The sequence below is a fragment of the Chlorocebus sabaeus genome, chromosome 20 (assembly GCF_047675955.1).
Source record: "Chlorocebus sabaeus isolate Y175 chromosome 20, mChlSab1.0.hap1, whole genome shotgun sequence".
NCBI lineage: Eukaryota > Metazoa > Chordata > Mammalia > Primates > Cercopithecidae > Chlorocebus > Chlorocebus sabaeus.
Window position 1 is genome coordinate 21,674,360 of NC_132923.1, and position 15,007 is coordinate 21,689,366.

General features: G+C 35.1%; 1 protein-coding gene across 4 annotated transcripts in view; it reads right to left on the minus strand.

Moving 5' to 3' along the window:
• SYCP1 (synaptonemal complex protein 1) overlaps positions 1 to 15,007 on the minus strand; it is a 113,508-nt gene that overhangs the window by 22,007 nt on the left and 76,494 nt on the right. For 3 of the 4 annotated variants that reach the window (XR_005240356.2, XM_037998054.2, XM_037998055.2), the window contains exons 26-27: positions 13,848 to 13,940; positions 12,864 to 12,938 (exon numbers count right to left, since the gene is read on the minus strand). Coding sequence is in view for 3 of the 4 variants with exons in the window: in XM_037998054.2 (XP_037853982.1) it covers positions 12,864 to 12,938; positions 13,848 to 13,940 (168 nt within the window). In the remaining variant the exon portion in view is untranslated. The remainder of the gene's footprint in view (positions 1 to 12,863; positions 12,939 to 13,847; positions 13,941 to 15,007) is intronic. The other variant, XM_037998056.2, reaches the window with a different exon arrangement.

The following is a 15,007-nucleotide window of genomic DNA, read 5'->3' on the forward strand; positions in this document are numbered from 1 at the left end:
AGAACAAAGACGCAATGTACCAGAAGCTCTGAGACACAGCTAAAGCAGTGTTTATAGGGAAATTTATAGCACTAAAATGCCCACATCTAAAATCAACACCCTAACATCACAATTAAAAGAACTAGAGAAGCAAAAGCAAACACATTCAAAAGCTGGCAGAAGACAAGAAATAACTAAGATCAGAGCAGAACTGAAGGACACCAAGACATGAAAAACCCTTCAAAAAAATCAATGAATGCAGGACCTGGCATTTTGAAAAGATTAACAAAATAGATAGACTGCTAGCCAGACTAATAAAGAAGAAAAGAGAGAAGAATCAAATAGACACAATAAAAAATGATAAAGGGGATATCACCACTGATCCCACAGAAATACAAACTACCATCAGAGAATACTATAAACACTTCTACACAAATAAACTAGAAAATCTAGAAGAAATGGATAAATTCCTGGACACATACACCCTCCCAAGACTAAACAAGGAAGAAGTCAAATCCCTGAATAGACCAATAACAAGTTCTGAAATTGAGGCAGTAATTAATAGCCTACGAACCAAAAAAAGCCCAGGACCAGATGGATTCACAGCCGAATTCTACCAGAGGTACAAAGAGGAGCCAGTACCATTCCTTCTGAAATTATTCCAAACAGAGAAAGAGAGACTCCTCCCTAACTCAGTTTATGAGGCCAGTATCATCCTGATACCAAATCTGGCAGAGATACAACAAAAACAGAAAATTTCAGGCCAATATCCCTGATGAACATCGATGTGATAATCCTCAATAAAATACTAGCAAACCGAATCCAGCAGCACATCAAAAAGCTTATCCACCACGATCAAGTTGGCTTCATCCCTGGGTGGTAAGGCTGGTTCAACATACGCAAATCAATAAACATAATCCATCACATAAACAGAACCATGTAAAAACCACATGATTATCTCAATAAATGCAGAAAAGGCCTTTGATAAAATTCAACACCCCTTCATGCTAAAAACACTCTAATAAACTAGGTAGTGATGGAACATATCTTAAAATAATAAGAGCTGATTATGACAAACCCATAGCCATATCATACTGAATGGGCCAAACCTGGAAGCATTCCCTTTGAAAACCAGCACAAGACAAGGATGCCCTCTCTTACCACTCCTATTCAACATAGTATGGGAAGTTCTGGCCAGGGCAATCAGGCAAGAGAAACAAATAAAGGTCATTCAAATAGGAAGAGAGGAAGTCAAATTGTCTCTGTTTGCAGATGACACGATGGTATATTTAGAAACCCCTATCATCTCAGCCCAAAAACTCCTTAAGCTGATAAGCAACTTCAGCAAAGTCTCAGGATGCAAAATCAATGTGCAAAAATCACAAGCATTCCTATACACCAATAACAGACAAACAGAGAGCCAAATCATGAGTGAACTTCCATTCATAATTGCTACAAAGAGAATAAAATACCTAGGAATACAACTTACTAGGATGTGAAGGACCTCTTCAAGGAGAACTACAAACCACTGCTTAAGGAAATAAGAGAGGACACAAACAAATGGAAAAACATTCTATGCTCATGGATAGGAAGAATCAATATCATGAAAATGGCCATATTGCCCAAAGTAATTTACAGATTCAATGCTATCCCCATATCAAGCTACCATTGACTTTCTTCACCATATTAGAAAAAACTACTTTAAATTTCATATAGAACCAAAAAAGAGCCCGTATAGCCAAGACAATCCTAAGCAAAAAGAACAATGTGGGAGGCATCACGTTACCTGACTCCAAACTATACTACAAGGCTACAGTAACCAAAACAGCATGGTACTGGTATCAAAACAGATATATAGACCTATGGAACAGAACAGAGGCCTCAGAAATAATGCACACATCTGCAACCATCTGATCTTTAACAAACCTGACAAAAACAAGAAATGGAGAAAGGATTCCCTATTTAATAAATGGTGTTGGGAAAACCAGCTAGCCATATGCAAAAAACTGAAACTGGGCCCCTTCCTTACACCTTATAAAAAAATTAACTCAAGATGGATTAAAGACTTAAACTTAAGACCTAAACCCATTAAAAACCCTAGAGGAAAACCTAGACAATACCATTCAGGATATAGGCATGAGTGAAGACTTCATAACTAAAACACCAAAAACAATTGCAACGAAAGCCAAAATAGACAAATGGGATCTAATTAAATGAAAGAGCTTCTGAACAGCAAAAGAAACTATCATCAGAGTGAACAGGCAACCTACAGAATGGGAGAAAATTTTTGCAATCTACTCATCTGACAAAGGGCTAGTATCCAGAATCTACAGGAACTTAAACAAATTTATAAGAAAAAAACAATCCGATCAAAAAGTGGGCAAAGGATATGAACAGACACTTCTCAAAAGAAGACATTTATGCAGCCAACAAACATGAAAAAAAAAAAGCTCATCATCACTGATAATTAGAGAAATGCAAATCAAAACCACAAGGAGATACCATCTCACACGAGTTAGAATAGCAATCATTAAAAAGTCAGTAAACAACAGATGCTGGAGAGGATGTGGAGAATTAGGAATGTTTTTACACTGTTGGGGAGTGTAAATTAGTTCAACTATTGTGGAAGACAGTGCGGTGATTCCTCAAGGATCTAGAACCAGAAATACCATTTGACCCAGCAATCCCATTACTGGGTATATACCCAAAGGATTACAAATCACTCTATTATAAAGACACATGCACACATATGTTTATTGCAGCACTATTCACAATAGCAAAGACTTGGAACCAACCCAAATGTCCATCAATGATAGACTGGATAAAGAAAATGTGGCACATATACACCATGGAATACTATGCAGCCATAAAAAAGAATGAGTTCATGTCCTTTGCAGGAACATGGATGAAGCTGGAAACCATCATTCTCAGCAAACTAACACAGAAACAGAAAACCAAACACCACATGTTCTCACTCATAAGTGGAAGCTAAACAATGAGAACATATGCGCACAGGGAGGGGAACATCACACACTGGGGTCTGTCAGGGGGTGGGGGGCAAGAGGAGGGATAGCATTAGGAGAAATACCTAATGTAGATGACGGGTTGTGCAGCAAACCACCATGGCACATGTATGCCTATGTAACAAACCTGCACATTCTGCACATGTATCCCAGAACTTAAAGTATAATAAAAAAGAAACAAAAAAGAAAAAATACTTTTAAGAAATGAACAAAGCCTCCAAGAAGCTTGGGATTATGTTAAACAAACAAACCTAAGAAAAATTGGTGTTCCTGACGAAGAAGAGAAATCTAAGACTTTGGAAAATTTATTTGAGAGAATAATCAAGGAAAGCTTCCCTGACCATGCTAGAGATCTAGGCATCCAAATACAAGAGGTTCGAAGAATACCCAGGAAATTCATTGCAAAAGATCATAATCTAGGCACATAGTCATCAAATTATCTAAAGTCGAGATGAAGGAAAGAATCTAAAGAGCTTTGAGGCAAAAGCATCAAGCTAACCAATAAAGGAAAACCCATCGGATTAATAGCAGACTTCTCAGCAGAAACCTTACAAGCTAGTAGGGACTGAGGTCTTATCTTTAGGCTCCTTAAACAAAATAATTATCAGCCAATAATTTTGTATCCAGTGTAACTAAGCTTCAAAAATGAAGAAAAGATAGTCTTTTTCAGACAAACAAATGCTGAGAGAATTCACCACTACCAACCTAGCACTACAATAACTGCTAAAAAGAGCTCTACATCTTGAAACAAAACCTAAAAGTACACCAAAATAGAACTTCCTTAAAGCATAAATCTCACAAGGCCTATAAAACAATAACATAATGAAAAAAAATCAAGGATTCAGGCAACAAATAGCACAATGAATGGAAGAGTACCTCACATCTCAATACTAATGTTGAATGTAAATGGCCTAAATGCTCCACTTAAAAGATACAGAATAGCAGAATGTATAAGAATTCACCAACCAAGTATCTGCTGTCTTTAACAGACTCACCTAACACATAAGGACTCACATAAACTTAAAGTAAAGGGGTGGAAAAAGATATTCCATGCAAATGGACACCAAAAGCAGGCAAGAGTAGTTATTCTTATATCAGACAAAACAGACTTTAAAGCAACAACAGTTTAAAAAGACAAAAAGAGACATTACATAATGATAAAAGGACTTGTTTAACAGGAAAATATCACAGACCTAAAAACATATGCACCTAACACTGGAGCTCCCAAATTTATAAAACAATGACTACCAGACCTTAAAAATGAGATAGACAGGCTGGGCATGGTGGATCACACCAGTAATCCCAACACTTTGGGAGGCTGAGGCAGGCCGGATCACCTAAGGTCAGGAGTTCGAGACCAGCCTGGCCAACATGGAAAAACTCTGTCTCTACCAAAAAAATACAAAAATTAGTTGGGCATTGTGCCAGGTGCCTGTAATCTCAGCTACTCTATTCGGGAGGCTGATGCAGAAGAATCTCTTGAACCTGGGAGGCGAAGGTTTCAGTGAGGCGAAATTGTGCCACTGCACTCCAGCCTGGGCAAAAGGGTGAGACACAGTCTCAAAAAAAAAAAAAAAAAATTAGATAGATAGCAACACAAATAATAGTGGGGGACTTCAATACTTTACTGGCAGCACTAGACAGGTCATCAAGACAGAAAATCAACAAGACAGAAAATCATTTAAGAAAAAATGGACTTAAACTATACCCTGGAACAGATGCATTTAACAGGTAGTTACAGAACATTCTACCTAACAACTGCAGAATATACATTCTATTCATCACCACATGGAACATTCTCCAAGACAGACCATATGAAAGGCCACAAAACAAGTCTCAATGAATTTAAGAACATTGAAATTATATCAAGCACTCTCTCAGACCACAGTGGAATAAAATTGGAAATCAACTCCAGAAGAAACTCTCAAAACCAGGCAAATACATGGAAATTAAATAATCTGCTCCTGAATGATCTTTGGGTCAATGATGAAATCAAGATGGAAATTTTAAAATTCTTTGAACTAAACAATCATAGTGACACAGCCTATCAATGCCTCTGAGATACAGCAAAAGCAGTACTAAGAGGAAAGTTCATAGCATTAAACGCCTACGTCAAAAAGTCTGAAAGAGCACAAATAGACAATCTAAGGACACACCTCAAGGAACCAGAGGAACAAGAACAAACCAAACACAAATTCAGCAGAAGAAAAGAAATCACAAAGATCAGAGCATAGCTAAATGAAATTGAAACAAAAAATACAAAAGGTAAATGAAACATATTCTCCATATGTATATGTCATACACCAAATGGGATTTATTCTAGGGAATAGCATTCAAAAATCAACTAAGGTAATTCACCATATCAACAAGCTAAAAAGAAAAATCATATGATAATATCAATCAATGCAGAAAAAGCATCTGATAAAATCAAGTACCAATTCATGATTTTTAAAAACTCTAATTAAATTAGTACAAGGAGATTACATCAACTTGAGTTTTTAAATCTAGAAAAAAATATATAGCTAACATCATACTTGATTCAAAAATTGAATGTTTTCTCCCTACATTTATCAATACTGCAAGCACGTATGCTCTCACCACTTATTATAATGTCTACCACATGGTGCTGGAAGTTCTAGTCACTCACTGCAATAAGTCAAGAAAAAGAAATAAAGGCCAGGCATGGTGACTCACGCCTGTAATGCCAGCACTTTGGGAGGCCAAGGCAGGCAGATCACGAGGTCAAGAGATCGAAACCATCCTGGACAACATGGTGAAACCCTGTCTCTACTACAAAGACAAAAATTAGCTGCACGTGGTGGCATGTGCCTGTAGTCCCAATTACTCGGGAGGCTAAGGCAGAAGAATCTCTTGAACCCGGATGGTGGAGGTTGCAGTGAGCCAAGATCACGCCACTGCACTCCAGCCTGGTGGCACAGCAAGACATCGTCTCAAAAATAAATACATAAATAAATAAATAAACAAATAAATAAACAAATAGAAATAAAAAGCACACTGTATGGAAAGGATAAAATAAAATATAATAATTATTATTGTATTTATTAATATTAGTGTTTTATCCTTTCCAGTCATCCTGCGGATGACAAATGTCTGCATAGAAAATCACAAAGAATAAAAACAAGCATTATAGAGCTAATAAATAGGTTTAGCACGGGCACAGGATACAAAATAAACACAAAAATCAACCATGTTTCTATACACTAATGATGAGCATACAGGAAACAAAATTAAAAACACAATCTATTGCACTGCATGATGACCACCACTAATAATAAGATATTGTGTATTTCAAAATTGTTAAAAAATTTTTAAAGTTCTCACCACAAAAAAATGATAAGCTGGTAAAGTCATAGACATGTTAATTAGCTTGATTGAATCTTCTATAATGTACATGTACATATATCAACATGCCACATTGCACCTCATAAATGCACACAATTACTATTTGTCAATTAAAAATTAAAAAGAATAAATTTCTATTTTTTTCAATTGCAAGAAAGGAAATGAAATAGATATACATTTAACAAAACAGGTTCAGAGGCTATATAATGAAAATTGTGAAATGCTTATGAAAGAAATCAAATATGTAACACATGGAGAAAAATACCATGCTATAGATTTGAAAACTCAACAAAGATGTCAATTTTCCTAAAACTGTGATCTATAGGTTTAATAAATTTTCTACCAAAATCCCAGCAAGGTTTTTCGTAAAGATAAACAAATGTATTCTAAAATATATGGAAAGTAACAGGCACTAAAACATCTAAAACAATCTTGACAGAGAAAAATAAAGAAGGAGAATCATTTTACTTGATATTAAGGCTTACTATAATCATGGCAGTGATATTGGTGAAGAGACACATAGATCAGTGGAACAGAATAAAGACCATAGAAATAGATCCATAAGAACATGCCTAATTAGTTTTTGACAAAAGTTTGAAAGTAATTCAATGGAGATAAAGTAGTCTTTTCAACAGCTGGTGATAGAGCAATCTAAGATCCATACGCAAAAAACTGAACTTCACACTTTAGGTAACAATTAACTCAAAATAGATCAAAGACATAAAGTATAAAAAATAAAATTCTAAAGTTTTTACAAAAAGACACAGGACAAAGTCTTTGGGATCCAGGGCTAGGCAAAGAGTTCTTAGACTTGGGATCAAAAGTACAATCCGTAAAAGGAAAAACTGAAAAATTAAAATTTATCAAGATTAAAAACTTTTGTTCTGCAAAAAAACTGCTAGAATAAAAAGGCAAGCTATAGACTGGGAGCATAAACTGGCAAACCACATATCTGACGCTACGGTTTGAATGTTTGTAACCTCCAAAACTCATGATGAAATTTGGTTGTCATTGTGGCAGTGTTAGGAGGTAGGACATTTGGAGGGTGACAGGGCCATGAGGGCTCTCTGCCCTTATGGGTGGCAGGAATCCCATCACAAAAAGGTGTGTTTGGCCCTCTCTTTATTCTTTGCCTTTTTGCCTTCCACCATAAGAAGACAGGGCATTTCTCCCTCTAGAGGATGCCACAAAAAGACCCTCACCAGATGCTGGCACCTTGATCTTGAACTTCTCATTTTCCAGAACTGTGAGAAAAATACATTTCTGTTCTTTATAAATTACCCAGTCTCAAGTATTCTGTTATAGCAACACAAATGGACTAAGTCCTCTGACAGAGGACTAATAATTACATTATATAAAGAATTCTCAAAATTCAACAGGTAAAAACAAGTCTAATTAGAAAATTAGTTAAAAATAAAAACACAGATACAAATCTCATCTTGAATTGTAGTTTCCATTGTCCCCACATGTTGTGGGAGGGTACCCAGTGGGAGGGTACCCAGTGGGAGGTAATTGAATCATAAGGTTGGTTAACCCCATGCTCCCATGCTGCTGTTCTCATGATAGTGAGTTCTCACAAGATCTGATGGTTTTATAAGGGGCTTTCACCCCTTTGCTTGGCACTCATTCTCCTTCCTGCTGCCATGTGAAGGATGTGTTTGCTTCCCCTTCCACCATAATTGTAAGTTTCCTAAGGCCTCCCCAGCCCTGGGGAACTATGAGTCAATTAAACCTCTTTTCTTTATAAATTACCCAGTCTCAGGTATGTCTTTATTAGCACATGAGAATACACTAATACACTGTTCAACAGCAGAAAAATGCAAATTAGAACCACAATGAATTATAACTACAAATCTACAAGAATAACTAAAATAAAAATAGCAAGTTGCTGCTGGCAAGGATGCAGAGAAACTGGATCATTTATACATTGCTTATGGTAATGTAAAATGGTACCACCACTTTGGAAAATAGTTTGGCAGGTGCTTATGAAATTAATATGCAACTGCCATACCATTAGTTGTTTCAGAAAAATGGAAACAGGTTCACACGAAAACCTGTACACTGGTGTTCATAACAGCTTTATTTATAATAGCTCAAAACTAGAAACAACTAGGTACCCTTGACTGGGCAAACTCTTAAACTGCAGAACATCCATACCACAGAATACTACTTGGCAATAAAAACTAAAAAAATTATTTACATTTTTCTATCTGCTTTCCAACTTTTTACATACTCAGGTTGGACTAACAACTTAGATAAATCTCCAAGGAACAAAGCCAGTCACAAAAGGTTACATAGTGTATGAATCCATCTATATAACATTCTTGAAATGGCAAAATTATAGAAATGGAGAACATGTTAATGATTGCCAGGGGTAGGGGAGGGAGGTGGATGTGGTTATAAAAGGGCAACATGAGGAATCTTTATGGAGACGGAATTGTTCTGTATCTTAATTGTGTCAATGTCAAAATCCTGATTGTGATATTATCCTACAATTTGTAAGATGTGACCATGGGGGGAAACTTAATAAAGGATACATGGGATCTGTATATTATTTCTTACAACTGCATGTGAATCTACAATTATCTCAAAATAAAAAGCTTAATTAAAAGAAACTACACGGGTACCTACAACTTTCCTCCCTCTTCAAAATGTTTTTCAGTCTGTTTTCTTCACCTTAGAATCTAAGCTCTTTCAAGAACTATTAAATGTTTTGTAAAGAAATATCTATCTTAAGTTTAATAATTCTGCAATTCCAATTTCAAATTATTTTTCTGATAAATTCAAATATAATATGTACATTAAATTTTAAAGTAACTAATATGGCATTTTTTTCAAAGGTATTCTTTCTTTATCTTTCTTGGTATGTATAAGTGTATCTGACTATGGTTCTTTTTGTTTTTGTTTTTTCATAAAGGAGCCATATGAAGTGACAGATACCCAAAATAGATAAAAGTTATTCTGGGATGTAAGCTCTAGAATTCCATCAGCATTTTCCTTTACATTTGTATGTATTACTTACATTCTTAAAATGCGTATAAAAGTGTAATTTAGGCCAGGCATGCTGGCTTATGCCTGTAATCCCAGCACTTTGGGAGGCTGAGGCGGGTGGATCATGAGGTCAGAAGATCAAGACCATCCTGGCTAACACAGTGAAACTCTGTCTCCACTAAAAAGACAAAAAATTAACCAGGCATGATGGCGGGTGCCTGTGGTCCCAGCTACTCGGGAGGCTGAGGCAGGGGAATGGCATGAACCCGGGAGGCAGAGCTTGCAGTGAGCCGAGATCACGCCACTGCACTCCAGCCTGGGCGACAGAGCAAGACTCTGTCTCAAAAAAAAAAAAAAAAAAAAAGTGTAATTTAACATGATAATGTATATATGTATGTATAATTAGCATTCATCATTAGCTAGATAATCAGTCTATAGATTATAATTATACCTTCATTTTATGTCCTCATGTACATTCATAAATACTGGCTATATTTTACAGCATTAGAAAAAACACCAAAGAAATTTCCAAAAAGTAACAATAGTATAGACAATGTAATAAAAGTGGACACTTTTCAAATAGAAGAAGAACACCTAAAGGTATTATCTCTATAACTATTAGTCCAATCTGAGTATACAGAAAGTTGGAAAGCAGATGGAAAAACAGTAAACTCTGAGACATGGGTTTGTAGGCTATTATTACCCTTTTTGTAGTTTTCTGTATTCATATTTTATAAAATATAAACATAATGTGTTTTTATTAAACAATATAAATTTATGTGTACAATAAATCCTGATATCAATGAGTTTAGACTAAATTATACTATAGTAACAACCCCAGATCTTAGTGGATTACAAGAGAAGTTTATTTCTCAACCACATTACATGTCAATTATAGACTGGTTTCTATACCCTACTTCTTGTCATCTCCAGGAATCTAGGCTGAAGAAGCAACTTCTATGTCAGTCTCAAGGCCAAAAGAAAAGAGAGGCTGGGAAGACCATGTGGTGTCTCTTAAAACACCCTCTCAGAAATGCCACTTTTGCTCACATTCCATTGGGCAAAATAAAACATTTGGCCAAATCTGAAGTCAGCAAGGTGGAAATATATAATTCTTCCTTTGGGAGGGACCCTAATAGAAAAGGGTAGCATACATTTTGAATAAAACAATCTATCACAAGCCCAAGTTTTTTATATATATCTATGTACAGGCATATTTGTGTGTGTGCATGTGTACACGTGTGTGTGTTTATATATTTTTTCATAGAAAAATGATCAGAAAGAAACACAATATGATGTAAATTGAGGTCCTAAATTATTTTTGATATGCAAATAAAAAAGAAGCACTTAAGTTTGTTAATAAGGAGTTCAGTGTGACCCAAGTCAAGAAAGCAGTTAGGCCAATAGCTAAATTGTAATAGGTGAGGAGATAAGAAATGAAAAAATAGACTGCTACTTAAGAAAAGAACAGAGATAGTATAGCAGCTTAAGCAGTTTAATGGTTTAAGTTTTTATAAGATGATAGAAATGAGACAGTATAGGGAAGGGATTCAGCCCTGGTAGACCACAGACATGGTAATCAAGACCCCATGGGCCTCACATATCAAGGCATATTCTCTCCCCTACCTTCCTGTCTCCCTTAATAAGCTGACCCAAGTCACATAGCAGAAGGAGGACCTCTCCTAACTTAGCTGACTAGGCTGAATTCCTAACTATCAAAAGAAGAAACTAATTGTTTATCTCCTTGAAGTGATGTCTCCCAAGGTTACTAAAAGTGAGAAACTAGCATTCCTGATAAGAACCTGACCATCTTTCAAGGTGAGTGAGGCTCTGGGGCATTCTCGATAAGAACTGGACCAGATCCAGTCTGCCGAAGACAAGACGGGCTCCTACACTGACCTTTCACTGATTTTTTCCTCATTATAATATCATTTTAATACTAACATCTCCAACAAAAGCAGGGCTTATCCATCATTTTCTGATCATGCAATGTATGTCAGAGCATGATGCCCCATTGTGCAAACACAAAGAAAATTTTGCCTAAGCATGCTTGTACATCATTTCATTTTCTCCCTCAGCTTCTAAAATGACAAGAGTTGAGCCTCAGGGAGCTAGCACCGAGATACCTTTGCCATAAACTCCTCCCTTTCTTTGATTAAGCCACAAGCCTATTAAACCTTCCCTGAGAAAAATGTCTCTTTGGCCTGATGTTAATTTCCACTTATGTGAGAGCCAAAGAACTTGAGATACAAGCTACAGTAATATAATTCTTATTTATGTTTATTGACTAGAGTAAAAAGTAAAGATTGCTGAGGGTTTAATAGCATCGAGAGTTAAGCCACAGAAGAATTCCTCTTCTACTGAAACAGTAGGATAAAGGTAAGCATGAATCTTATTATTGCAAATGAAGGGAAAGCCATTTGGTTAGTCCTTTAATTGAAAATATAAAAATTTCAACGCCCTGTACACAGATAAAGGGAAAACAAAGATAAATAAGGCATAATTAGCCCTTGCAGAGCTTAATAGAGGGCACAAAGTGAAATAACCATTTTAACATTAAAAACAGTGCTATGAGAATACATACGAATATAGTAAGCTCACAACTATAAGATGAAAGATGTATGAGATTTTCCGAGATAGAAAAGGATGAAAGGAATTAAATGCAGAAAACAAAGTAAATAAATTCTTAGAGGCTTAAAATTGAAAGTGTATGTTATCTAAGCTGTTGCAGAGTGATTAAGAGAATAGGTTGGAAACCATGCAAAAATAGACCTAGGTTTGAAATCTAGTCATTCTGCTCTCTTACTATGTAATCCTGAATAAGTAATGTAACCTCTGTCAAAATGAAGATAATAGTAAAGTATTGCATATAACATTGCTGTAAAGATTAAATTAAATGTAAGTAGGGTACTAAACACAGTTCCTATCTCATAGAAAGCAAAAAAAAAAATTAGTATTTGTCATTTATAGTGTGAATCAATTCACTTTGCAAACTGTAAAACACTACAGAGATAGCCTTTTTTTCTGAAACATGATTAATCTCTTCAAAAAAAGCATATCTAAATATATATGTTAGGAGGACCTCTCTTAACTTAGCTGACTAGGCTGAATTCCTGACCATCAAAAGAAGAAACTAATTGTTTATCTCGTTGAAGTGACATCTCCTAAGGTTACTAAAAGTGGGAATCTAGCATTCTATGTAAGCATTTTAATATGAGATATAAACATTTTATATATATAAGCATTTTAATATCAGATAATGTTACTCAAATACAGTATATTTAAAAGTATTCCTTTTCTTAAAAGTACACTTATATTTACATGTGTTTTGCATGTACATTAGGAAATATTCTAAATGTTTCTAGAAAAAAAAGCTTATGGGGAAAAACTATTTTCTCATCCCATTACTAAAATTTATCAAATTATTTTATAATATGACATATTTCTAAAAACGCAAAATTGCCCTAAACCTTACAATCATTTTATCTATAATGCCAAAAAACCTACTTTCTCTTCTCTTTCAATTTCAAGTTGTTTCTTAACAGACAAAAGTTCAGTTTTGAGATTGGATAGTTCAGTCTCCTAAAGAAAAAGAAACACGAAGTTTAGAAGAGCTTCCATATATTTCTCAAGACAATGAAAATATAAACTAGTGCTCTGAGTAAATTCAATATTACAGAGAAATAAATTCACTCATAAAATATAGATACTTTTAAAGTCAACGGTTATAAAGGCTGCTAGCTTAACATAGCTAAAAACCTCATTTAAACAAGTTTTTGGGCTGGGCGCAGTGACTCATGCCTGTAATCCCAGCACTCTGGGAGGCAGAGGCAGGCATATCACTCGAGGTCAGGAGTTTGAGGCAAACCTGGCAAACGTGGTGAAATCCCGTCTCTACTAAAAATATTAATACGAAAATTAGCCGGGCATGGTGATGTACACCTGTAGTCTCAGCTACTTGGGAGGCTGAGACAGGAGAACTGCTTGAACCCAGGAGCTGGAGTTTGCAGTGAGTCAAGATCATGCCAGTGCACTCCAACCTGGGGGACAGAAAAAGACTCCATCTCAAAAAAACAAACAAACGAAAAAAAAAAAAAACAAAAAAAATGCAAGTTTTTTACAGTTTTCTTTAAAGAAAAATTTAACACAAAGTATATCTCTCCTCGTTCTCTCCCAATTTATCCCAGCCTCCTCTCCCAATTTCAATCAGAGCTCCAAACTTATTTGTTAACTGGAGTTTATAAAATTTCACTTGAAAAAATAGTTTGTTCCCTATTTCAAAGACTAAATTAGAAAAAAAAATGTAACTAGAAGATCTATAAGATCCCTTTCAGATTTAAGACTCTGATTCTATAGCTCAAAATTTAGTTTTACTTAATATTATTCTTTACCACCAGTCACTGCTTAGTTTTACTTAATATTATTCTTTACCACCAGTCACTGCTGACATTATGAAAACTGGCCGTTACTGCTATTTTTTCTGTATCTCACCAAAGATGCTCTCAGTGATGACTGTTCTTGTTCTTTGCTCTTATAAAGTCCTAATTCTGAGTCTCTTTCTTCAATGATCTTATCATATTGGTGCTATATTAAACAAAGAAGACATTTTAGATATATTAAAACTGAATAATTATAAGATTGGTATCCTAACATATTTCAATATTTAATTTAGTATTTAATTAATTATTTAGTATTTAATTTTGCAGAAAATTATGTTTATAAATTCAGTGAGATATATGGGTATATATTTTTAATGTTTCAATCATATTTTTTCATTCAAACAACCTCAACAGTGAAACACACAACAGTCTTGGAAATGACCTAAGAGCAAAAGATAATTCTTTTACTGGAAACATTGAATTTTAACATTTAATAATATGCCAGAAACACCAGGACTTCTACAAAACTGAATGATTTCAAATCTGGGACAGGAAATATAAGCCTTAAATATTTTGTCGTAACTTAAAGAAAGTTGTCAGAGAAAATTAGAGTTAAGTCAAAAGGACTTGCCAGTCAGCTTGAAGAGGCTCCTGCTGGCCAAAGGTGGTAAAATGTGAGTTATCAATAAGGACAGATGCCGCACTGGATTGAAACATACCAAGTGTGTTTAAATCTATGAGTTCACAATGTTATTTAAATTTGTTTTTAAATCCTCACCGGTTCCCTCATAATAATCTCGTATTCCAGCAGCTTTTTTTTTTTTAAATGAATAGGTAGGTATACCCTACCTCTTCTCCAAATCTTAAGGGGAATGAGGCTTAATTCCTTAACAGATGGATACTCTAAAACAACAATTAAAAACATAAGACACAAAAACATCAAACACTAAGTATTTCATCTATTTATTCCTTTGATAAAAATCGATTTAGCCCATTATGTGTTAGATGTCAATGAGATACTTACCCTGGTTATGTACTTAAAAATATATAAGGTAGAAAGTGCTGTAAGAGACTACTAGGAGAATCCAGAAAAAGAGTGATTACTTCTATTCATCACAGATAATAAAGAGCGATTTCCTCAAGGATGTGACACACAGGCTCAACTTTGTATGGTTAAGATCTGAACTTGGAGAAATGGGCATCAAGGGTACTCTAGCTATAGTAAGTCACAGTTCCATAGACAATAATCTTCTCCGACAAATTGGAATACTA